Source organism: Panthera uncia, chromosome B1, assembly GCF_023721935.1.
Source record: "Panthera uncia isolate 11264 chromosome B1, Puncia_PCG_1.0, whole genome shotgun sequence".
NCBI lineage: Eukaryota > Metazoa > Chordata > Mammalia > Carnivora > Felidae > Panthera > Panthera uncia.
In genome coordinates this window covers 163,303,098-163,327,497 of record NC_064811.1, presented here as the reverse complement: position 1 = coordinate 163,327,497, position 24,400 = coordinate 163,303,098, and the positions used below count along the sequence as shown (strand labels likewise).

General features: G+C 38.2%; 1 protein-coding gene and 1 long non-coding RNA gene across 9 annotated transcripts in view; both read right to left on the bottom strand.

Moving 5' to 3' along the window:
- Positions 1 to 600: 600 nt before the first annotated feature.
- On the bottom strand, positions 601 to 8,235 carry LOC125923863 (uncharacterized). The gene is made up of 2 exons (XR_007458180.1): positions 7,993 to 8,235; positions 601 to 763 (listed from the first exon to the last, which is right to left on the bottom strand). It is a non-coding gene; the product is annotated as an uncharacterized LOC125923863 (long non-coding RNA).
- Positions 8,236 to 21,567: 13,332 nt separating this feature from the next.
- PSD3 (pleckstrin and Sec7 domain containing 3) overlaps positions 21,568 to 24,400 on the bottom strand; it is a 796,552-nt gene continuing 793,719 nt past the window's right edge. For all 8 annotated transcript variants that reach the window (XM_049632446.1, XM_049632450.1, XM_049632449.1 and 5 more), the window contains one exon: positions 21,568 to 21,904. In XM_049632446.1, coding sequence (XP_049488403.1) covers positions 21,689 to 21,904 — 216 coding nt within the window. In that variant the 3' untranslated portion in view covers positions 21,568 to 21,688. The remainder of the gene's footprint in view (positions 21,905 to 24,400) is intronic.

Sequence of the window (24,400 nt, the reverse complement as noted above, 5' to 3'; positions counted from 1 at the left end):
GCCTGGAAGCAGTGCAGCATATTGGCACCACCCATTTTTTTTGCAACCCAGAGGATTGTCAGACCACGCTGTCACTCCTGGGACTCCACTCCACTTTGCCACCTGAGCACCTTTAAGGTAGGCACATCACTCATGGTATCGGACTTCTAAAAGTTCAGATTTTGTGCTACGCTGCTAATAATACTTTACAGTAGCCTCCATAAGCAGAGCACCTTCTCCACTGCTGTACCCACAATTTTATATCCCCTCAGTAACACACTACACCTCTTGCCTTTCAAGATGTGGTCACTTTTCTACTTGTATACTTGCAGTTTTTATTCTCTCAGATCTCTGATTTATTTCTTGGTTGTTCAGAATGATTTGATAAATACCTAGCGGGGTTCAAGGGATAAGACAAGCTTATGGTTCCCCTACTCTTCAGTCATCTTAACTCAATTACAACTGGTCAGATCTAGAATTTAGCTTGACTTTGAGGAGAATATGCTGCCTGAATGATTTCAGGCAGAACTGAAATTCCCAGATCTAAGTTTTCATATACCTCTATCCATGGGCATGTCTCTTATTATGGGAAAAGACCCTGATTAGGAATCATGAGATTACCTAAACAGCAAGCACTGAAAGGCAAGCCACAGAACACAATGCCCAATGGTGAGACTCTTCAGGGTGGAAACTCTGCCTCTCAAAGTAGGTCCACAACCTGGCTGCAAGTTGTCCTCATCCCCATCATGGAGTATCCCCACTTCCACATTTCCCAGTAGACAAACTAGAGGAAGGAGATATAGGAGGATTATTCAATCACCCTGATTTTAATAGTTCTAGGGAACAGGGAGAGGAGTAGAGATTCATATTTCCAAGGAAAAAATAAAAACAAAAATTCATAGGAGACTTGCTCATTGGGTTGCATTACACACGCTTTTTCAGTAAATTTCATTGGTTCTTATTTCAATTAGATACTTGTTATACTTAATAGTATCTTTATTGGAATTTCCCTCAGAGGCTATTTAACAATACTTTTTATGTAAAGACTGAAGTAATGTTTGGCTACATTTTTTGCAGTTATTACTGAGCATAGTTCTATGGCAGAATAAATATTGGTTAAATGAATGAATCAATTCTGGATGCCTGGAACTGGATCCATAAAAGTTTCATTGTTATCATGTATGCTATGTGAAGTGCATGGAAAATCTCAACATAAACATGAGTCTAGGGCAGTACTGTCCAACAGATTATGGAAATATATATTTATACACACACACATATATATGTATATATACGTAGTGTATGTCATATATATGTTATATATCATGTATGTTATGTATCAGTGATATATAGGTCAGGAAACTAAAATAGGATTTTATTTTTTTATTAAATATAATTTACTGTCAAATTGGTTTCCATACCACACCCAGTGCTCATCCCAACATGTGCCCTCCTCAATGCCCATCACCCACTTTCCCCACTCCCCCATCAACCCTCAGTTTTTTCTCAGTATTTAAGAGTCTCTTATGGTTTTCCTTCCTCCCTCTCTATAACTTTTTTTTCACCTTCCCCTCCCCCATGGTCTTCTGTTAAGTTTCTCAGGATCCACATATGAATGAAAACATAAGTATCTGTCTTTCTCTGCCTCGCTTATTTCACTTAGCATAATACCCTCCAGTTTCATCCACGTTGCTGCAAATGGCCAGATTTCATTCTTTCTCATTACCAAGTAGTATTCCATTGTATATATAAACCACATCTTCTTTATCCATTTGTCAGTTGATGGACATTTAGGCTCTTTCCATAATTTGGCTATTGTTGAAAGTGCTGCTATAAACATTGGGGTACAAGTGCCCCTATGCATCAGCACTCCTGTATCCCTTGGGTAAATTCCTAGCAGTGCTATTTCTCGGTAATAAGGTAGTTCTATTTTTAATTTTTTGAGGAATCTCCACACTGTTTTCCAGAGTGGCTGCACCAGTTTGCATGCCCACCAACAATGCAAGAGGGTTCCTGTTTCTCCACATCCTCGCCAGCTTCTATATTCTACTGATTTGGTCATTTTAGCCACTCTGACCAGCGTGAGGCGTTATCTCAGTGTGGTTTTGATTTGTATTTCCCTGATGAAGAGTGACATTGAGCATCTTTTCATGTGTCTGTTGGCCATCTGGATGTCTTCTTTGGAGAAGTGTCTATTCATGTCTTCTGCCCTTTTCTTCACTGGATTATTTGTTTTTCAGGTGTGGAGTTTGGTGAGTTCTTTATAGATTTTGGATACTAGCCCTTTATCTGAGATGTCATTTGCAAATATCTTTTCCCATTCCATTGGTTGACTTTTAGTTTTGTTGATTGTTTCCTTTGTAGTGCAGAAGCTTTTTATCTTGATGAAGTCCAAATAGTTCATTTTTGGTTTTAATTCCCTTGCCTTTGGGGATGTGTTGAGTAAGAAATTGCTGTGTTTGAGGTCAAGGAGGTTTTTTCCTGCTTTCTCCTCTAAGGTTTTGAGGGTTTCCTGTCTCACATTCAGGTCCTTCATCCATTTTGAGTTTGTTTTTGTGAATGGTGTAAGAAAGTGGTCTAGTTTCATCCTTCTGCATGTTGCTGTCCAATTCTCCCAGCACCATTTGTTAAAGAGACCGTCTTTTTCCATTGGATACTCTTTCCTACTTTGTCAAAGATTAGTTGGCCATACATTTGTGGGTCCAATTCTGGGGTTTCTATTCTATTCCATTGGTCTTTGTGTCTGTTTTTGTGCCAATACCATGCTGTGTTGATGATTACAGCTTTGTAGTGGAGGCTAAAGTCTGGGTTTGTGATGCCTCCCACTTTGGTCTTCTTCAATATTTGGCTATTCGGGGTCTTTTGTGGTTTCATACAAATTTTAGGATAGTTTGTGCTAGCTTTAAGAAGAATCCTGGTGCAATTTTGATTGGGATTGCATTGAATGGGTATATTGCTTTGGGTAGTATTGACATTTTAACAATATTTATTCTTCCAATCCATGATCAAGGAATTTTTTTCCATTTCTTTTTATCTTCTTCAACTTCCTTCATAAGCTTTCTATAGTTTTCACATACAGTTCTTTTACATCTTTGGTTAGGTTTATTCCTAGGTATTTTATGGTTCTTGGTGCAGTTGTGAATGGGATCAGTTTCTTTGTTTCTCTTTCTGTTGCTTCATTATTGGTATAGAATAATGCAATCAATTTCTATACATTAATTTTGTATCCTGCAATGTGCTGAATTCATGTTCATTTCTATTATGGTTCAGTCTTTCGGGTTTTCCATGTACAGTATCATGTCATCTGCAAAAAATGAAACCTTGATTTCATCTTTGCCAATTTTGATGCTTTGATTTCATTCTGTTGTCTGTTGAGGCTAGGATTTCCAACACTGTTAAACAACAGTGGTGAGAGTGGACTTCTCTGTCGTTCTCCTGATCTTAGGGAGAAAGTTGTCAGTTTCTCCCCATTGAGGATATTAGCTGTGGGCCTTTCATAAATGGCTTTTATGATGTTTAAGTATGTTCCTTCTATCCTACTTTCTCGAGGGTTTTTATTAAGAAAGGATGCTGAATTTTTCAAATGCTTTTTCTGCATCGATTGACAGGATCATATGTTTCTTATCTTTTCTTTTATTAATGTGAGGTATCACATTGATTGATTTGTGAATGTTGAACTAGCCCTGCAGCCTAGGAATGAATCCCACTTGATCATGGTGAATAATTCTTTTTATATGCTGCTGAATTCGATTTGCTAGTATCTTCTTAAGAATTTTCATCCATATTCATCAGGGATATTGACCTGTAGTTGTATTTTTTTGCTGGGTCTCTGTCTGGTTTGGGAATCAAAGTAATGATGGCTTCATAGAATGAGTCTGGAAGTTTTCCTTCCCTTTCTATTTTTTGGAACAGCTAGAGAAGGATAGGTATTATCTCTGCTTTAAATGTCTGGTAGAATACCCCAGGGAAGCCATCTGGTCCTAGACTCTTATTTGTTGGGATGTTTTTGATAACTGATTCAATTTCTTCGCTGGTTATGGATCTGTTCAAATTTTCTATTTCTTCCTATTTGAGTTTTGCTAGTGTGTGGGTGTTTAGAAATTTGTCAATATCTTCCAGGTTGTCCAGTTTGCATATAATTTTTCATATTTTCCTAATAATTGCTTGTATTTCTGAGGGATTGGTTGCAATAATTCCATTTTCATTTGTGATTTTATCTAGTTGGGTCCTCTTTCTTTTCTTTTTGAGAAGCCTGGCTAGAGGTTTACCACTTTTGTTTATTTTTTTTCCAAAAAAACCAACTCTTGGTTTCATTGATCTGCTCTATTGTTTTTTGGATTCTGTATTGTTTATTTCTTCTCTGATTTTTATTTATTCTGCTGGGTTTGTGGTGTCTTTGTTGTTCTGCTTCTATTTCCTTTAGGTGTGCTGTTAGATTTTATATTTGGAATTTTTCTTGAGATAGGCCTGGATTGCAATGTATTTTGCAATCTTGAGATAGACCAGGATTTCAATGTATTTTCCTCTTAGAACTGCCTTTACTGCATCCCAATGGGTTTGGACTATCATGTTTTCATTTTCATTCATTTCCATATATTTTTAAATTTCTTCTCTAATTGCCTGGTTGACCCATTCATTCTTTAGTAGGGTGTTCTTTAACCTCCATGCTTTTGGAGGTTTTCCAGATTTTTCCTGTGGTTGATTTCAAGTTTCATAGCATTGGGATCTGAAAATGTGCATGATATGATCTCAATTCTTTTGTATTTACTGAGGGATGTTTTGTGAACCAGTATGTGATCTATCTTGGGTAATGTTCCATGTGCATTCGAGAAGCAAGTATATTCTGTTTCTTTGGGATGCAGAGTTCTAAATATATCTGTCAATTTCATCTGATCCAATGTATCATTCAGGGCCATTGTTTCTTTACTGATTCTCTGTCTAGATGATCTATGCATTGTTGTAAATGGAGTATTAAAGTCGCCTACAATTACTGCATTATTATCCATAAGGTTGCTTATGTTTGTGATTGTTTTATATATTTGGGTGCTCTCAAATTCTGTCCATAGGCATTTATAGTTGTTAGCTATTCCTGATGGATAGACCCTGTAATTATGATATAATGCCCTTCTCCATCTCTTGTTACAGCCTTTAATTTAAAGTCTAGTTTGTCTAAGTATGGCTACTGCAGCTTTCTTTTGACTTCCAGTAGCATGATAGTTCTCCATCCCCTCACTTTCAATCTGAAGGTGTCCTCAGGTCTAAAATGAATCTCTTGTAGACAGCAAATAGATGGGTCTTGTTTTTTTTATCCATTCTGCTATGCTATATCTTTTGGTTGGAGCATTTAGTCCATTTACATTCAGTGTTATTATAGTAGAAAGATATGGGTTTAGAGTCATTGTAATGTCTGTAAGTTTCTTGCTTGTAGTGATGTCTCTGGTACTTTGCGGTCCTTGCAACATGTCACTCATAGAATCCCCCTTAGGATCTCTTGTAGGGCTGGTTTAGTGGTGATGAATTCCTTCAGTTTTTGTTTGGGAAGACCTTTATCTCTCCTTCTATTCTGAATGACAGACTTGCTGGATAAAGGGTTCTTGGCTGCATGTATTTTCTGTTCATCACATTGAAGATTTCCTTTCTGGCCTGCAAGTTTCAGTAGATAGGTCTGCTACTACCCTTATGTGTCTACCTTTGTATGTTAAGGCCCATTTATCCCTAGCTGCTTTCATAATTCTCTCTTTATCTTTGTATTTTGCCAGGTTTACTATGATATGTCATACAGAAGATCGCTTCAAGTTACATCTGAACAGAGTTCTCTGTGCCTCTTGGATTTCAATGCCTTTTTCCTTTCCCAGATCAGGAAAGTTCTCTGCTATGATTTGTTCAAGTATATCTTCAGCCCCTTTCTCTCTCTTTTTTCTTCTGGAATTCCTATGATATGGATATTGTCCTATGTGATTGAATCCCCTAGTTCTCTAATTCTCCCCTTGTATCCTGGATTTTTTTTATCTCTCTCTTTTTCAGCTTCCTCTTTTTCCATAATTTTATCTTCTAATTCACCTATTCTCCCCTCTGCCTCTTCAGTCTGTTCTGTGGTCGCCTCCATTTTATTTTGCACCTCATTTATAGCATTTTTTAAATTTATCAAGACTATTTTTTGTCCCTTTATCTCTGTAGGAATAGATTCTCTGCTGTCGTTATGCTTTTTTCAAGCCCAGAAATTAATTTTATGACTATTATTCTAAATTCTTGTTCAGTTATATTGCTTAAATCGGTTTTGATCAATTCGTTAGCTGTCGCTACTTCCTGGAATTTCTTTTGAGGAGAATTCTTCTGTTTCATCATTTTGGCTAGTTTTCTGTTCCTTTCTGTCCCTTATGTATTTTAAAAGCTTGTCGTGTGCTCTGCACCTGCAAGCACTGCTATATTAAAGGAGGGCCTGCCCAGGGCCTAGCCCTTCAGGAGGTGTTTTTTTTCGGGAATTGTTACTTGCTCTCTATTGTGACTTTGGTTATTTTATTTCCTTACTAGTAGTGATGTTTTGTACTCTCCACCAAGTGTGCTTTGATTTGTTCCTTGGAGTAACCTTGTAAAGGAAAACAAACAAAAACAGGAGACAAAAACACACAAACACACAAATAAAAGAAACAAATAAACAAAAACAAAAACCAAAAAACTGAAAGCAATCCAAAAGCAAAAAACGAGAAATACTGGATACAAGTAAAGTACACAGTGGAGGCAATGCTTATAGAAGAGCACATATAAAGAGAGAAATGGGGGTGGGGAAAAAGAAAAAATAAATATTGACTAGGCAGAGAGACTAAAAGGCTTAATCCAGAGTGAAAGAAAGGAAAATAAGGAAGGAGGGGGGGAAAAAGAAATGGCAATAAAGTTACCCAAACTCTATGGCTTGATTATTCCAGAGAGAGAGAAAGGAATGTAAAGAAGGAGGTGTAGAACATGTATCAAGAGAATGGATTAAATATATCTGTTTAGACAAACCAACAACCAGAGTAATCAGCCTAGAGGAGGGAAGAGATAAGGAGGAGAAATGGTGGGGAGAATATATCTATATACCCAGAATTGACCAAGAATTAATTCAGGCAATGCTGCAGCACTGGTCTGGAGGAGCTGTCCAGCTGGTTCCACAGGGTCTGTCCAGCTCCAGTAGATACACAGTTACCCAGTGTGGAGGGGAGTGGTTTGGCATAGGCTGGTACCACCTCCACTGTGGGCTCCATAGACTGTCCCTGAAACCCTGCCTTGTGGTAGTGGTGGGGGGTGGGGGTGAGGAATGGTGACCCCACAGTCTCTTCTCCAGTGACCCAATGGACTCCATTTGAGCCATCCTCACTGTGCCCTGGGCACAGACAGGGCAGTCCTTGTCACTCTGCCAACTCCCCTGACCCTGTGCTTGGCTAGGATTCAAAGACCCACTCTGTGTGCTCTGGCATTGGGGAACCGCCTCTCTGTGCAGCCCAATATGTGTTCCTGGCTGGCTTTGTGCCACAGCACTTCAGGGAGGACCCCCTTCTCCTACTGTGGACTACGCCACTGACCTCGCTGTGGAGCCCTGGGGGTGGTGGCTGTAGGCAGGCTTTGTCCTGTCCCACAGCATGCCAGGGAGAAGGCCGCTTTCTCCTACTGTGGATTGCACCCTTGACCTAGCCACTGAGCCTGGGGTGGTGGATGCAGGCAGGCTTTGTCCTATGGTGTAGCCCTCCAGGGAGGGCTTTCTCCTACTATGGATTGTGTCCCCGATCTACCACCCAACCCAGGGCTGGCTTCCCTCCTCCCCAGGTGTGCAAACAGGGAGTGGGCCCCAGTCCCAAGAAAGCCCCATAGTTAGAGATGAGATCCTCTCAGTCCCAGTCCAAGGTTTTTCTCTTGCCCAGATACAGTCCTACATTTCCCCAACTGCTCTTTCTCTTCCCTATGTCTCTCCACAGAAGGGGATCCTTCCCTTCCATGCCCACGCGGCCATTTTATCTCCCCCAGTTTGCAATCGCCCACCTATGGTCTCTCAAGTTGTCTCATTTTCTTCCTGGTAGATTCAGTCTCTTCCTCCCAGTCTCTTGGGGTTCAAAGTCGTTTGGCTTCAGCACTTCTTTGTTTGAGAGACATGGGAAGTATGGATCCCCCTATATCTCTGCCATGTTGGTCCGGTATCCTAAAATAGAATTTCAAATTGCCACATGTGATTAGTGGCTACCATACTGAACAATACCTTTCTAAAGGACCAAGATAATAACAAAAGTAGAGAATACAGTGCTAAATACTTGTTAACCTTTATGTGCAGTCTGGGGTTTAGCAAAGTAACCTTCTCCAAAATTCTTTGAGTTAAATTACAAAATCAACACATTGTGGATTAACCAAGATATATGATAAAAGCACTATTCTTCCTGGGCCAGAAGCAGGAATAAAAAGCTGACAATTACCATTAACAGAATTAATATCATTGGTAAGGTAATGTTAGTTATTATTATTTTTAGGGTTTGCTAAGGGTCAAGTACTGTGCTGTTTTATATGTGTTGTCTCATTTAAGACCCATAACAACCCCGTGAGCTGGGTGTTGTTATTCACATTTTAATAGTGTGGAACTGGAATAGAGATTAGGTAACATGCCCAAGTTCACACAGTTAATAAGGTGCAGGGTATGGAGTTAAAGGAAGCTCCTTTGGATTCCACTATCTCTGTTCTTAACCATTTGTTCTACTGAGCAGCAGCAGTACATTTAGTACTGCCTAGTGTACTGTCCCCCCAAGACCCTGTGATTATACTGGGAAAGTGGCTCCTCAGTATGGAAAAGTGTTACAAATGATTTCAATGGAAAGGCATCACCTAATGCTAGTTTTTATTCCATCCAAAATGTATTTATTGAGCAGTTTCTTGGGATTCCAGGTACATGGCACAGTACCTCACCTGAGCAAGTATAGTTTTTTCCGCCCCTAAGAAGCTACGCAAAATTCAGATTATAATTTGACTTCCACTAGAGCATCTTACTAACCTAAAGATATTGATAAAATCCTCTTTTTGGCCAAAAAGAAGGGTAATTAGCAAGGAAATGCTACCCAAAGGGACCCCCCTGTGTAGGGCTGCCAGATAAAATATAGGATACTCAGTTACATTTGATCTCCAGATAAACAATGAATACTGTTTTTTTTATGTTTATTTATTTTGAGAGAGAGTGAGAGAACATGTTTGAGCAGGGGATGGGAGAGAGAGGGAGAAAGAATCCCAAGCAGTCTCCACGCTCAGCAGGGAAACCGATGCAGGGCTTAATCCCACAACTATGAGATCATGACGTGAGCCCAAATCAAGAGTTGGACGCTTAACTGACTGAACTGTCCAGGCATCCCAAACAATGAATGTTTTTTTATAGCATGATTGCATCTCAAGTATTGCATGGGATATACTTACACTAGAAAACTGTAATTCAAATGTAGTTGGGCATCCTATATTTTATCTAGCAACTGTACTGTAGGGAAACTGCCAGGTAAGAATTCCCTGGACATATTCTTTCAGGTCATAAAGGTCTCTCACAAATTTTAGTGGTGTGGCCAGAATTCAGTTGTAACTTAGGACAGAACTAAATTTAGTCAGGGAAGTTGCCTAGAAAAGGAAGGACAGATTGTCCTTAAAGTAAAGGTAGGCAAGTGAATTGACAGAAGGAGCCATTTCAGAAGGTTGAGCCTAAGGCGCATATCTCAGGCAGAGTCTATGCAGTGGGCCAGGAGGAAGACACCTTACACAGAAGAAGAGAGTGCTGGAGTTTCCCGTTCACTTCTGCAAGGATTCTGGCCAGTTCAGCATCCATATCCTATTTCATAATTCAGTGGTCAAAGCTTGGTCTCTCTTCTTCATGATAACAGCTAACAGATGCAAGGGTCAATGGGCAGCATTGCATCAAGCACAACACAATAATGGCAGGAAACAGCCAGTTGCCCTTTGTGAGTACTAAAGGCTTCTGTAGCCAGTGAGTTATCCTAAAACAATGGTTCTCATTTTTGGCATCAGTATCACCTGGAGGGTTTGAGAAAGTACAGATAGCTGGGCCCCATCCCCAGAGTTTCTGATTCAATAGGTCTGAGATAGGATAGAGAATTTGTATTTCTTTTTTTTAATGTTTATTTATTTTTGATGTGGGAGGTGTAGAGCAGAGAGACAGGGAGACACAGAATCTGAAACAAGCTCCAGGCTCTGAGCTGTCAGTACAGAGCCCGATGCAGGGCTTGAACTCAACAAACACAAGAGCATGACCTCAGCCGAAGTCTGACACTTAACCAACTGAGTCACCCAGTCATTTGTATTTCTAAAAAATTCTCAGGAGATGCTGCTAGTGCTGCTTGAGGGATCACATTTTGGGAACTGCTCTAAAGCAGTGCTTCTCAAGCTTTAATGTGCACCTGGGGATGTAATTTAAATGCAGAATCTTGGTAACTCACCAGGTCTGGGAAAGGGCCTAAGATTATACTTTTCCCACAAAGTTCAAGGAGATGTTACTAAGTTGCCAAGTTCCAAGGAAATGGTTCCCAAGCCCTGGTGCATGTTAGAAACACCCAGGGAACATCTAAAATTTCCATACTCCAGATCATTCAGAATTCTGTGGGTGTGATCTAGGCATGTTGAGCTAAAAGGACTATTTCTATTGCCATTTCCTCCTGGGTGACATACGTATTCTTGTGAGTGGAGTCACTGCTTCTCAAAACTAAGGCTGACAAGAAAGGTTAGTGTTAGCTCTGACTTCTGTAGATCAAGATAGACGCTGTTGAGGAATTAACGTGTTGACGATCTGAAGAGATGGAACCTGATGTAGGCTTTTTCTCATCTGTAAACTGGGTACAATAATAGCGCTATATCATAGAATTTCATAAAGATTAAATGAGAGGATCCATGTTAAGTAGCCAGCATAGCACCAAGCACCTAAGTGCTCAGTTGTTACAATCCAACTACCCATCTGAGGTTTCTTATTTCTCAACATTTTAACTTCCCACATGGGTGCCACACCACATCTGAACTACTCCATTGGCAAGGGATTTGTGTGTTGTGGCCAGCTTTTAGTGGAAAGCTCTCCCTTCTAGTAAGTTCTCTTAGATTCCAATAACCACTCCTGATTAAACCCCTTCAATTGCTAAAGCACAGCCCTTATCCCCCTTCCACATAGGACTCATTTAAACTTTTAAAACCAATATTCCTTAGTTCTGTCATGGTTAACCATCCCCAGTTCATGTGTTTCCTACATTTCTCTCATTACATTGTTCATAGTTTTGGGGTTTTTTTTGTTTTTGTTTTTTTGTTTTTTGCCATCTTGATTGTTAATTTTGCATACCCTCTGGTTTGTTTACATCTCAAGTCTCAAGGCAGTTTCTCTGGCTGTAGTCTCCTTAGTGTAGAGCAGTGTGCTTCACCTTCCTGGGATGGCACCAATATTTTTGGTGGCTACATCACTCTGTTCCCTGTAATTGAGTTTGCTGTGGGTTAAATCTGGAGGCTTTCTTTTCTATTGCTTGTGATATACCAGATCCTAGCTTGACCTTGTAAAGTTTTTCTTTTAATAACCAAAGTGTAAAATCTTATGCTCTTACACTTTAATATTTCACATTGTTAATTTGTCCCTTTCTTGGCCTGTTGAGATTTTTTTGAATCCTGATTCCGTCTCTAGTAAAATCATTCTCTCCCAGCTTTATGACATGCACATTTTTAATAAACACATTTTTATAGTTTTAGTAAAGTTAGTAATTGAAATGTTGGACAGATGGAGCCAAAAGGTGAGCTTTGCAGCAGGACACTAGACATGCTCTTCCAGGTTGATAAGCATTCTTTAATTAGCACCATTCAAGTGGTTACACACCCACCAACACTGATATTTCACCACTTAGCCCAGACATATTTAAGACCACATTAAATTCTTTGTTGTGGCTCAGATCTTTTATCTAGTATTTTCTGATCTACTTAATCTTACAAATAGGAAATACACATAGTCTGAAATGGTTTGTTCTTGAGAAGCCATGCTGACTTGCAGTAATGTTGCATCCTTATCATTCACTTTGTAATTATGCCCAGAATTAATATCAAGCTCACTAGTCTACAGCATCCAGAACTTACACTCTTCTCTAATATTAGAAAGACATATGCCAGTCTTCAGTATTTTCTATGGCTTACAATTTCTCAATAAAAATTGGGTGATTCAGGAGTCTCATTGGTAAATTTCACACTATCATGGAATAGAATTAATGTAGAGGTGAGACATTATTTATGGTTGATAGTTTTTTCATTGTATCTTTATTTCTCCTGGGTTTTAGCTTCTTGTCTTGAGGTTTCATCTTTTAATATTAATTTGTGCAACAAACAGTCCCAAAATAGACAAAACTCCTAGACTTAGAGGACAGAAAACTGGGCAATGAGGATTCATATTTGTTTCTTTTTCAAACTGTGATATAATTGACATTATAACATTATATTAGTTTCAGATGTACAATATGATTCAATATTTATGTAAGAGGATTCATGTTTGAGAGTCACACAGGGGATTTTAGTGGAAGCCACCCATCTCTCCCTTCCTCCCTACTCCAAGCTATTTATTTCTTTGAGATTTATACATAACATCAGTTTTCATCTTTGCCAGGCAGCAGTTTCATTCGTTATCAGCTATCTTGCTTCAGAAAGCCCAAATTGCCAAACATAAAACATCCTTTCAAATATTCAGAAGTTAGGTGATTAGGGTGGAATTTTATTTTTTCATTTTCCAAGTCAACAGATATCATTTTTAACATTAAGTTTGGTTATGATAACAAAGATATATACACTAGGCACCATAAAGCATGATCAGCATTTGCATTTTAGAGCAATAATTACCTTCAGTCCCTTTACTTTGATAAAAAGTGTTAGAATATGGGGATGCAAATGAGTTCTTGAAATTGCTATAAAAAGTTTTGTTCTTTCCCTGCTTAAAGCCCCCTGATGAAGACAGTGGGCCTCCTAAATCTCATCAACATCTTTGTGCAAACACGTGTTTTCAGACGTCAATGAAGGTGAGTCAGAGTTAATAGTTTTGACTTTCTTACCCCTTAATCAAGTACCCTGGTGAAATCTCTCACTGTGGGTTTGTTGTTGTCTTTTTAATGCAAGAGGAGGTGTGGTGTATTGTTTTGATTTTGAAAGGTATTATACAGTTGCTTAAATAAGCAAATAAAATTATCCCCCTAAATGATTGAAATTTGTTAGATTTATTTCTTTCTAAAGTTTGTACATTTACATTTATCATATACATATTTTAAATCCTTCACTATTTCACATGATTTCTATTACATAAAAGCCACTTAAATCCAACAGATTTTGTTGTTGTAAAACAACAAATTATCCCCAACTTATAAAAACACAGGAACAGTTATATTCATGAACATTACACAATAGGGAAAAGTACTCTATATATCACAGCGTCTATACATATCAGGTGACTCGCTTGTCTGTTTACATGGTTTAGGTTACTTCAACAACAAACAAGGTAATATTTATATACAACTATTTTAATAAAAAATAAAGCAATTGTAAAATGTAAACTTAATTTTCAAAATATTCTCTAAACACCTTAGCAATACCCACATAAATTACTGTTCCATTACAAAGATGACCACCATAAATGCCATGATTTTATAGGAGATGGCATTTCTTCAGTCTGGTGGGTGATAAGGAGGAACAGGTTTCCAGTACATAATTCAGTCTCACTAGCTTACTTAAGTCTGCTAATGCTGACAGTTGGGCTACTGAAAAGGAGTAGGCTGCTACTTTGTCACTAATTACTTTCACAATTTGCAGGGAGATATGGCACCAGGGCTGCAATGAAACTGCAATGATTGGTGGAGAAAACTTTGAAGGCAAAGGAATGTTGCACATTGCCAAATAGTTTGAGTCACAGTAAATATAACCCAGGTACTAGTTGGAAAAGTCAAAACCTTGTTTTATATTAAAGGATATAAACTACCACCCTTCTGCCTGTCCTACAGTAATCAAGGCTGACAGTATTCTCCACTTGTGTAAATTTTTGTTCTAGAAATGGGCTCCTAAAACTTGAGGTAGAAGAGAATGCAGGGAGGCATTTAGGCCTTTACCCAACAGCTCTCATCTGACTGAGCAGAAATGCTAAGCAATAAGCTTAGTGTTCTTTGACCCTTCCCACAGAACTGAAACATTACCCATTTTCAGAAATCTGGGTGCAAAGGCAAAGATATCATCCATCCCTTGGTAGAGCTCAATGTGCCAACCTGTTTCTTGCAAAGGCAAAATATATGGTCTTGGCTTCAGTCACAGAATTTTTAAAATACCTTTGTCATGTGTCATCCCCAGTGACTCAGTCATTCTCAGAGTTGATATCTTTCCTCAGCAGGGTCAACCCATTAGAAGAGCTGGATTCCTAAAGCTGGGGAATAGCACTGAAATCCAGGATGTGTTTGCTGCTCAGTAGAAGCCCAAGTGGAGTAGAAGGCCAGAAGAGAATCTCCTCTTTGCAGAGAGAATACATTATCACCCTCTGCAGTGCCCCAGTATTCAGAGGTCAGAGCAAGGAGCCTCAGACCTACAGTACTGTCCTTAGCTGAGCTTTCTTGTTAGGACTCTCCTGAGAGTGTCTAAAGACTTATCTATGCAAGCTCACAGGGAAATGGTAACTGAAGCCCCAAATTTCTCTCCATTGACCACCATTTTCAGGAATTGAAGTTAAAGTGCTTTTAATAACACTATTAGTGAGAATTTAGCTCTTACCCTGCAATGGGAAATATATTTTAGCTGGGTTCCTTCTCATCTCTATCTTCACTGTCACTGCTGATGGAAAAGTGCTTAACTGTTCAGCATACTTTAATCTGAACTTTCTTACCAGTACAGCTTGAAGGGGAATGTGGACAATTCACACCAATGTTCCTACAGTGTTTTGTTCCTTCTCCATTTGTGCTCCTTTCTCAAAGTAATGATCTCCAGAGCACGCAGCATTGCCACCCCAGAAAATTCAGCCTTCTGGAATGTCCCCATGCTACTGCAGGATGTTGGAGGGCTTATACTTGTGAATTATAAGAAAGCCTTCAATTTGGTGGATGTGATATATATCCCCTCACATATTTGTTAATGCAATACTTGTCAAAGTCAGACACTAGAGCTCAACTCCTCTCTAGCCCTTAGAAAACATTCCTGTGATGCAGTTTCCACCCCCTTAATTCATCACCTCTTCTACACTCTGGCCCTTTGTGTCTTAAGTTTGTATAACTTAAAACATTCACTATGTGTACATGTGTGCAAGCGTATGTACACATGTGAGAGGCCCAGATATGTGAAACTTTCCCCTTACACACCTAAGGGGACAGTAAACTGGTTCTGAATCTCTCAGGAGCGGAGGACTGACCACATATATGTCTATCCTAAATGGAAGTCAACCAGCTCACACACTCCTCCCCAAAGCCCCCTGACTTCAATTTGGTCTAATTAGTCTTGTTCCTAAACTAAAAAAGTATCCTAATGACATTAAAAAGTCAATGTGCATATATACTCTGATACAGTGTATATTACTGTCCATGCCAAATGGTTACTTGGCTTTATAACCTACATGGCTTTATATTAAAAGTCCAAACATTTCAAATGATTAAGGCCCAAAATGAAACTTTATTTTTGCTACTCCTTTAGTATATGCTTTCTGAATCGAATGTTTTTTCAATTCATTATAATTTTTAGAAAGAAATACACTCTTGCAGAACAAAGACCCTGCTGATCAGTCAGAGTGAATTCACTGCATGTCAAGAACAAATTAGGAAATATGATATATTTGCAAAAAGTTTGAGACTGTAGAGTTAATTAAAAAAACTCCAATGTAACTACCAACAGCAGCCTAGAGCTAAAGATTAGTCTTTCATTCCATAACTCCAATTCTCTGAATCAGATACAAAGAATAGGAGACAGTATGTTTAAAAATATACTGTACTCAACCACTCACTCAAACACACTCAGTTGCTGCTTTAAATATACCAAACATGCTGAATAATACACATTTAATCTATTATCTATTTACACACTGTGAGATAAGCAGTAAGCTCAAATAACTAAGGCCGGTGGCTCTTTGGGGAGAGGCAGGAAGAGACCTAAGTATAAAAATATTAAATAAAGATTTAACCTAGTCCATAGCCTGCCCTAAAATTCTTTCACTTGTGACACTAGATGCTAATTTGTACAACTGCAAACCTAGAATATAGTACCTGATCTTGGGAAGCCCTGATATACTTTAGCAATGTAATATTCTTTAAAGTAAAGAGGGTAAGGAGGTGGTGCAAGAAGGGTGGTTCCATCTACTGTAAAATAGACACAGGCACAAAAATGATACTGTGGGCACTTATTTAATTCTTCTGAAAGCTCTATTTATCTGGACTAATTACAACAATAAAGAACGTGTGCTTTAAAGCACCACATTTTGTAATAAGCCCAAAATTGTCAGTTTGATTTTATGGTTAAGTACTCAGAATACCGAAGTTGTTAAGACTGTATAGGATGCCTATTTTTTTTCTTTCTGTAGATCTCAAGTTATAATGAGCTACTTCCTTAGTATTGTACACAGTACACTGAAAGAGTTTCACGAAGTTAGTTCAGGGTCATTTTCACCCTGGTGGTTCAAAGATCAAAGATGGAATTTTCTAACATAAAGTCTTATTAAAAAGCTAATCAAAATATCATTTAAGTTTAATAAAACAGTACCACTATATATACTTTCAATAACTGCATTATATAATCAATCCTATGAGGTTTTTACTTGCTTTTCATATCATACTGGTTATTAAAAATAAATTTGATATACATACACCATATACTGATATACAGTCTACACACTGATACATATACACATATATATACAACTATAAATACCCACAATACAACATTGGCAGGTGACAGAAAGCATTTCTTTTGATGTCTGACAAACTATCTATATGAATATTCTCCAAAAGCCTGCAATACTACAGATACACACATAAATTACAAAGAACAAGCCAAGGACATTTAAGGAAATTGTATATACAATTACTTAACTTGCAATATTTTCTTGCTGTTACATTCAAGTCAACAAACTATCATGCAGATTCAAGTATTTACTGACATTCTTTCTGTGAAGATATTCTCTTTGCATGCAAAGGGGCATTATGTCCTAAGCAGAATGCTGCACACTTGTTTTTGGATACTATAGGTACAAAAGGAGAATGGCAATGGCTTTGGACTTGTTTCCCTTTAAAAGTGAGACATTGAAAAGGAATCTGAGAGGAAAAGCAATGACAAAGTACCTCCCTATCACTTGTTGGGATTATTTTGTGGTGAACTACTGACCTTTAAAGTCCTCCAAGTGACTTGACAGTATAAAATGTCAAAAGGCTGATGGAAATATCTGTTGACCTGAAGCAGACTAGTGGCCTGACCTGGCCTAGGAGAAGAGACAGCCAGAAAGCTTTGGGGCAAGGTAGACCCAGAAGCTCATCTGCCTACAAAGCTGACTGACCTTTTTTTCTTGTCAGAGTAACTTTGATGTTGAGAAAAGCAGATGCTATTTAAACCCAAAGTCACACTATTAATCATTAACTAAACTCTACTTTTAACAAGTTTTAGGATACCACTTTGGTTCTTTGTTTAACAGTATTATTTTTACAACTGGAAAAAATGTCATTTGAAAAGTAAAGATATTGTTCGCTGCTGAAATTAAGGAAGGTGGCTACCAATGTGCTGTAAACTTGACCAGGTCCCTAAGAGCTAAAGTAAAGAAATTTGGACCTACAAGACTAAGAAACTCCCTGTGAAATCTGGCTTAAAAAAGCTTAACTAGGGGGCGACTGGCTGGCTTAGTCGGTGGAGTGTGCTACTCTTGATCTTGGGATCGTGAGTTCGAGCCCCACATTGGGTGTCGATATTACTCAGAAATAAAATCTAAAAAAAAAAGAAGGCTTTATTGATGACTACAAGGTAAATTCCAAAGAAATTAAAATTCCAATGACAACTAACTATATCCAAGAAAGTCTTGCTAGTAAGACAATAGAGAAACTTCTTAAAGGTCAATTTTCTTCCCATTGTCTATGATTAGGAGTAAAGGCAGAGAAACGGTACAACTCATAGCCAAATCAGGCCCCGCCTTACTTAAGAAAAGCTTCTCAAGCTTTTTATATCAGAGGGAGTAGCAGGCAAGGGCCAGCAGAAAACTCTACAACTTTGTGTTTAGGCAGCAAAGGGCCTCCTTTACTGCTGGTTATATAAATTCTTCTCCAGCCTCAGATGTTCTGTAGTTTGGCCACAGGGTGAAATACAAACTCAAGAGACCACCTATAGCTTGGCCTTAGAAAGCCAGCCAATTTTGCTTTTCCAGAATGAATTCTCTCAATCACTTCTGACTGAGGACAGAAATCCTCATCTTCTGAATTAGGATAACAGAAGTATAGACGTTCTTGTACAGTTGCTTTCTACCTTCTTTACCGAAGAGCAATAGGAACTACAGTTCTACCAGAGGACTCTCTAACATGTTGGTTTTACTTGAGATTAATTAAAATACATGGAAGTATTGCTTGGTTTAACTAGGCATTGCTAAGAGTTACCAAAATGTTTCTAAAAAGCACACTTCAAACAATGGCTATGGCATGGCAATAAAATGAGGACTCTGCATGCTAGTAATTAAGTTTTGATTGCTAACAAGGGATTTCCGAGACCTCCTGTGAAAGTCAACATGTGAAGTGGAGAAACAAACCCCAAAACACTCAAAGATTTTATACATGGACCACTTCTATGGTCAATTTGCAACAAGACTACCATCAAGATGTTTTGATGACTATCAAGACTTTCTATATAAAAAATAATATTACGTGTATTTATGTGAAGGAGAATAATAATTTATCACATGGAGAGAAATCCCAAGGCTCCTGATGCTAAGGTATGGGTGAGGAGTGGGGATGGGAAGAGGGGGAGTACCTTTAGAAGGTAAGGAGGAGGTGAGGCAGCAGGCTTGGAATAGCTGTGAAAGGAAATGTCTTCAATTTCTTCTGACTTGATACTATAGGAAAGAAATGATCACAAAGGAAAATGTGGTTGGCTATGGGCAAGACTCTTAGAATCTAGTTGAATCAGGGGCCATTTCCTCCTATTACTGGATAAACTCTTGGTCTGCTAGGTGCACTGACAACAGACAGAGGTATTCTCAACCCATCCCGGGCAGATAGGCAACATCATGCCAAGGCAATCTGGGATTCTGGCTCAAAGAAAAACCTTCTGCAGTTGTTTTTAAAAGAGAAACTGCAAACACAGCTTCAAAGTGTCCTTCTCACCCATTTATCTATTAGCATATCCAGAAATTCCTGTAGCTAACATTAGTGAGTTGTATAATAGGAATAATGCTGTAATGGTGCTGATTCTAACTGAGCATTTTAGAACTACTCTAAATGTCAGAAATACTGTAGCATGGTACCATTTCATGTCTATTATATACTGTAAGTAAAACACATAGAGACATTCTATATACACAGACACAGTCACACTGTTGACAAACACATTCAAGCCAATCAGGGATGTTTATTTTTCTTTAGTTACTGAAGCTCAGAGATGACATGGCTAGGTATTTCTCTCTTGCTTGGTATAAATATATTATACAGAAAACAAACACACTAATTATTCAGATTCAAGGAAGAAAGATGATTCCTCCTTTGTGCAAATCTTGGATTTGGTCAGAAGCTACAAAAATGAATCAGGTGCATGGGGCCATGTCGTAATTACCTTGTTTTTCGGTTTTGACACACAAATTTAGTCATTGTCTTTACATAAACAAGATAGACGGTTAGGGTGAGTTTTTCAAAGGTATGGCAAAAACTTCTCACAAAGCAAGCAACTACAACCTTAGAGAAGGGTTTCTCTCTTTTGGGCAGTAGCAAATATGGGCATTTATATAGGTAAAGTAAATGTTATTACTAATCTTATAATTAAGATTATAATTACTTAATCTTATAATTAAGTGCTGGTACATCAGAACAATATACTACTAGAAACCACCATGGTTTAATAGCAGATTTTCTCTAATTCACTGGAACCATGCTATTCCTGCAGAGTCCCTGTTTCTTTGGTCATAGTGCCTTTAATAAACTGAGTAGAACTAGAGCAAACTGTGTGGGAGGTAAAAGAGTATTCAAAGTTTTTCCATTAGTTCAGAAGTCATGGAGATTATAGTTTTAAGGATCACAAACATTCAAGGTTTCAAAATCAGAAAGTTCTAACTCAGGGCTCAATTTTCACTTTTTCTTCCACTACACGAGAATATGTTGTCACCCTAAATTTCAAAGGGACCAGCACTGGAACAAATTCGTGACTGTAACTATTCTGAATAGATAGAAAATACTGACTTAAAATTAGGTACTTTTTTTAGGAGAAAGTTCAGTAGCAGAAGAATGAACTGGCTATCAAAGAGATCATGAGATAAGAATAAACTAACTCTGCATATACAACCAGTAGATTCCTCAGTTTTCCAGCCACAATTCATTTAGATATTATTACTTTCAGATTTATTTTAAAGAATCACATTGTTGAACAACTGCAGCTACTGTTTCCTCTTAATTTGTTTTGTTAAAAACAAAAGGGGTTTCATTTCAACATTATGTTTTTTAAGAAGACCCCAATATTTTACAACCAGGAGATAACACCATGCTTATATATATATATATGTATATGTATATACATATACATATATATATATGTATACATATATACATATATATATGTGTGTGTGTGTGTGTGTATATATATATATATATATATATATATATATATATGAACGTAATTCCTGAATGGCAGAGTACTGATAGAGATGATTCTGGATTCCTAGCCTAGACCTTGAAGTGAGGTAATAATTTCCTGCACACCAGCCACATGCCTACTACTGCAGCTCCCCAAGAGTCGATTATTGCCACCACCCTTTAAGAAACAAAATGAACTTGGTGTCGTTTTTCCACAATCTTCAATGGCAAAAAGATTCCACTTCCTGTTTCCTTCTTTGGCTGAAATGAAATCAACACTTCAAGGAAGCTAATGCACTTCTTTAGTTCTCCAGTCCTCCCATCTTGTTAACACCCCCTTTTCTATGCTTCCAGCAGGGTCAGGACTCAACAGTAAGTGCAAAGATATATGCATACCTGCATCACAGTGGACCATCTTGCTTCCCAGAATTATAATTCTTAATTGAATTTCGGCCAGTGCTCAATTCCACCTCTGTGACTGAGCAACATTTCACATATAAAGGCTTATATTAACCCTGGCTAGAATTTACTCAACTACCAAGTTTGTCCAGTTAAATGTTTCACAATGATTTACATTTTTTAACCTCAGAAAAGTGTAATAGCTGATTTGACAATACATAAAACAACTGAGCAGAGTGCAAACAAGAAAAAATAAACAAAGAAAAAGTGACACATAATTCATTCTGAAATCATGATCCCCCTCCCCTTCACAAAAAAAGGTGCATTAGTCATCAAGTAGCAAAAATCATCAAAGCAAAGTAATCAAGAGCAAAGAGACAATCAGTACAGAAACTAACAAAACTATACAATAGAAAAGGTTACTAATGCACCATTTAGTCACAAACTTTTTAAAAATATATTCACGGGTTTACCAGAAAGATCTTGAAAAACTCTATTTTGCTCCATGACCAGTACCTCCTGGTCACAGATCGATTCTAAGTAACTTTTTGCTTAATGCTTGGTGTTTCAGGTCGGTGATCTTTCCTCTCTGACACATTACGCTTGACCTTGGCTGTGACTGGAGATGAATCTGGGTTCAGTGAAGGACTTGAATGTGACTTCTTCAGTCCTGCAGCCTCAATTTCATTGTTACTCAGGAGCTCCTTGCCTCCTTCTTTTAGAATGCTGACATAAATTTCATAACGGGTTTTCTGGAAGGAAAGTCAGAGAAGAATAGTAGTCAGTACACTATTCATAAATGCATAGCAGAATCATGCTTCCTGAACACACAGGCAGAAGAATGGTGTAAACTGGAGGAGCTATAACCTCTGGTTTTGGGGAAGTGGATGGCTCCTATGGCTCAGTGGTATAGTCACTTGAACTTCCCTCATGTGACCTAGGCCTTCACTTCAGTCTAGCTCGGATATGGTTGTTTACTCTCTTCCCTACTCCCTCTACAAAGATTCAACTTGAGGAATCTGTCTATAGTGAATCCAGTCTCTGGTTTCCTACATGACAACAATACTGTAGAAGCTGCTCTGGGTTTCCTACCATTGCTTTTATGTTAGGATCACGAATTTCTCAGAGCACTATGGTTTCTCACAAAACTTCAAATTACTTTCTGATGTTTTTCTCAATTGTACAAATTTTTTTTCATCAACTATTTCTTGAGTATCTATTATGATTTAAACAGCTCCTAGATTCTCCTAACTCTGTGTATCTTTGTCTAGAAATAACTGAAGTGAACATTACAGAGATTTTTTTTTTCTCTAACCCTAATTGGTGCTTTTTTGGTTTGATCTGGGTCTATAAACTATAGAACTGTATACTATACTATGTACTACATATATATATATGCATATATGTATGCAAATTACAGACAGGTCTCAGATTCTTGATTTGATGGATTCTAGTCAAAATAAGACTTTCACCATACTGCTTTGACACACGAATGATTTATAAGAAAGCCCAAAGTGTTCTAGTTCTTTTGTTTTTACATTAAAAAAAAATGTTTATTTACTTTTGAGAGAGAGACAGAGCACAAGTCGGGGAGGGGCAGAGAGAGAGGGAGACATAGAATCTGAAGCAGGCTCCAGGCTCCCAGCTGTCAGCACAGGTCCCAACGTAGGGCTCAAACTCATGAGCTCTGAGATCAGGACCTGAGCTGAAGTTGGACGCTTAATTGACTGAGCCACCCAGGCACCCCTAAAGTGTTCTATTTCTTTTTAATGTTTATTTATTTTTGAGACAGAGAGAGACAGAGCATGAATGGGGGAGGGGCAGAGAGAGAGGGAGACACAGAATCGGAAGCAGGCTCCAGGCTCTGAGCCATCAGCCCAGAGCCCGACGCGGGGCTCGAACTCACGAACCGTGAGATGGTGACCTGAGCTGAAGTCGGACGCTCAACCGACTGAACCACCCAGGCGCCCCTAAAGTGTTCTATTTCTAAACAAGATGACTTTTCAGTTATAAATTGTCCCAACAAATGCAGGCAAATTCTGTTATGACTGTCAGTCTTTTAAGGATTTTCCTGATCAGACTGAGATTATGTACATCTTAGTTTTAAGTTAATAATTATGAAGTTGAAGCTACTTGAGGTCACTCTTTTAAACTGTTTTTGTTCAAGAGTGGGAAAGAGCTTCTAGTAATTAAGCTTGCTCTGGGTTTGGTCAGTATCTATGTGGGGATGCCAAGCTTTGCTTGATGGTGATAATGTAGTTTATATGGAGTGCTCACATGCTAATTTCAGGTCATTAATACAATAACCATATAAAATTGGTACATTATTATCCCTGTTTTACAATAAAGGAGATAGAGGCAGAGAGAAGTCTAAAGTCAGAGTTTTCAAAGAAGTAAAGCTGGGATTTGACGTCAAGAAATCTGACTCCAATCCACCAATAATGAAGCAACAGAAAGAGAAATAAAGAAACTGATCCCATTCACAACTGCACCAAGAACCATAATATACCTAGGAATAAACCTAACCAAAGATATAAAAGACCTGCATGTGAAAACTATAGAAAGCTTATGAAGGAAAATGAAGATACGAAGAAATGGAAAAACATTCCATGCTCATGGACTGGAAGAATAAATATTGTTAAAATGTCAATACTACCCAAAGCAATCTACACATTTAATGCAATCCCAATCAAAATTGCACCAGCATTCTTCTCAAAGTTAGCACAAACTATCCTAAAATTTGTATGAAACCACAAAAGACCCCGAATAACCACAGTAATATTGAAGAAGAAAACCAAAGTGGGAGGCATCACAATCTCAGACTTTAGCATCTACTATAAAGCTGTAATCATCAAGAGAGTATGGTATTGGCACAAAAACAGACACAAAGACCAATGGAATAGAATGGAGAACCCAGGATTGGCCAACAATCTTTGACAAAGCAGGAAAGAATATCCAATGGAAAAAAGACAGTCTCTTTAGCAAATGGTGCTGGGAGAACTGGACAGCAACATGCAGAAGAATGAAACTAGACCATTTTCTTACACCATACACAAAAATAAATTCAAAATGGATGAAGGACTTGAATGTGAGACAGGAAACCCTCAAAACCCTAGAGGAGAAAGCAGGAAAAAACCTCCTTGACCTCAGACACAGCAATTTCTTACTTGACACATTTCCAAAGACAAGGGTATTAAAAGCAAAAATGCACTATTGGGACCTCATCAAGATAAAGAGCTTCTGCACTA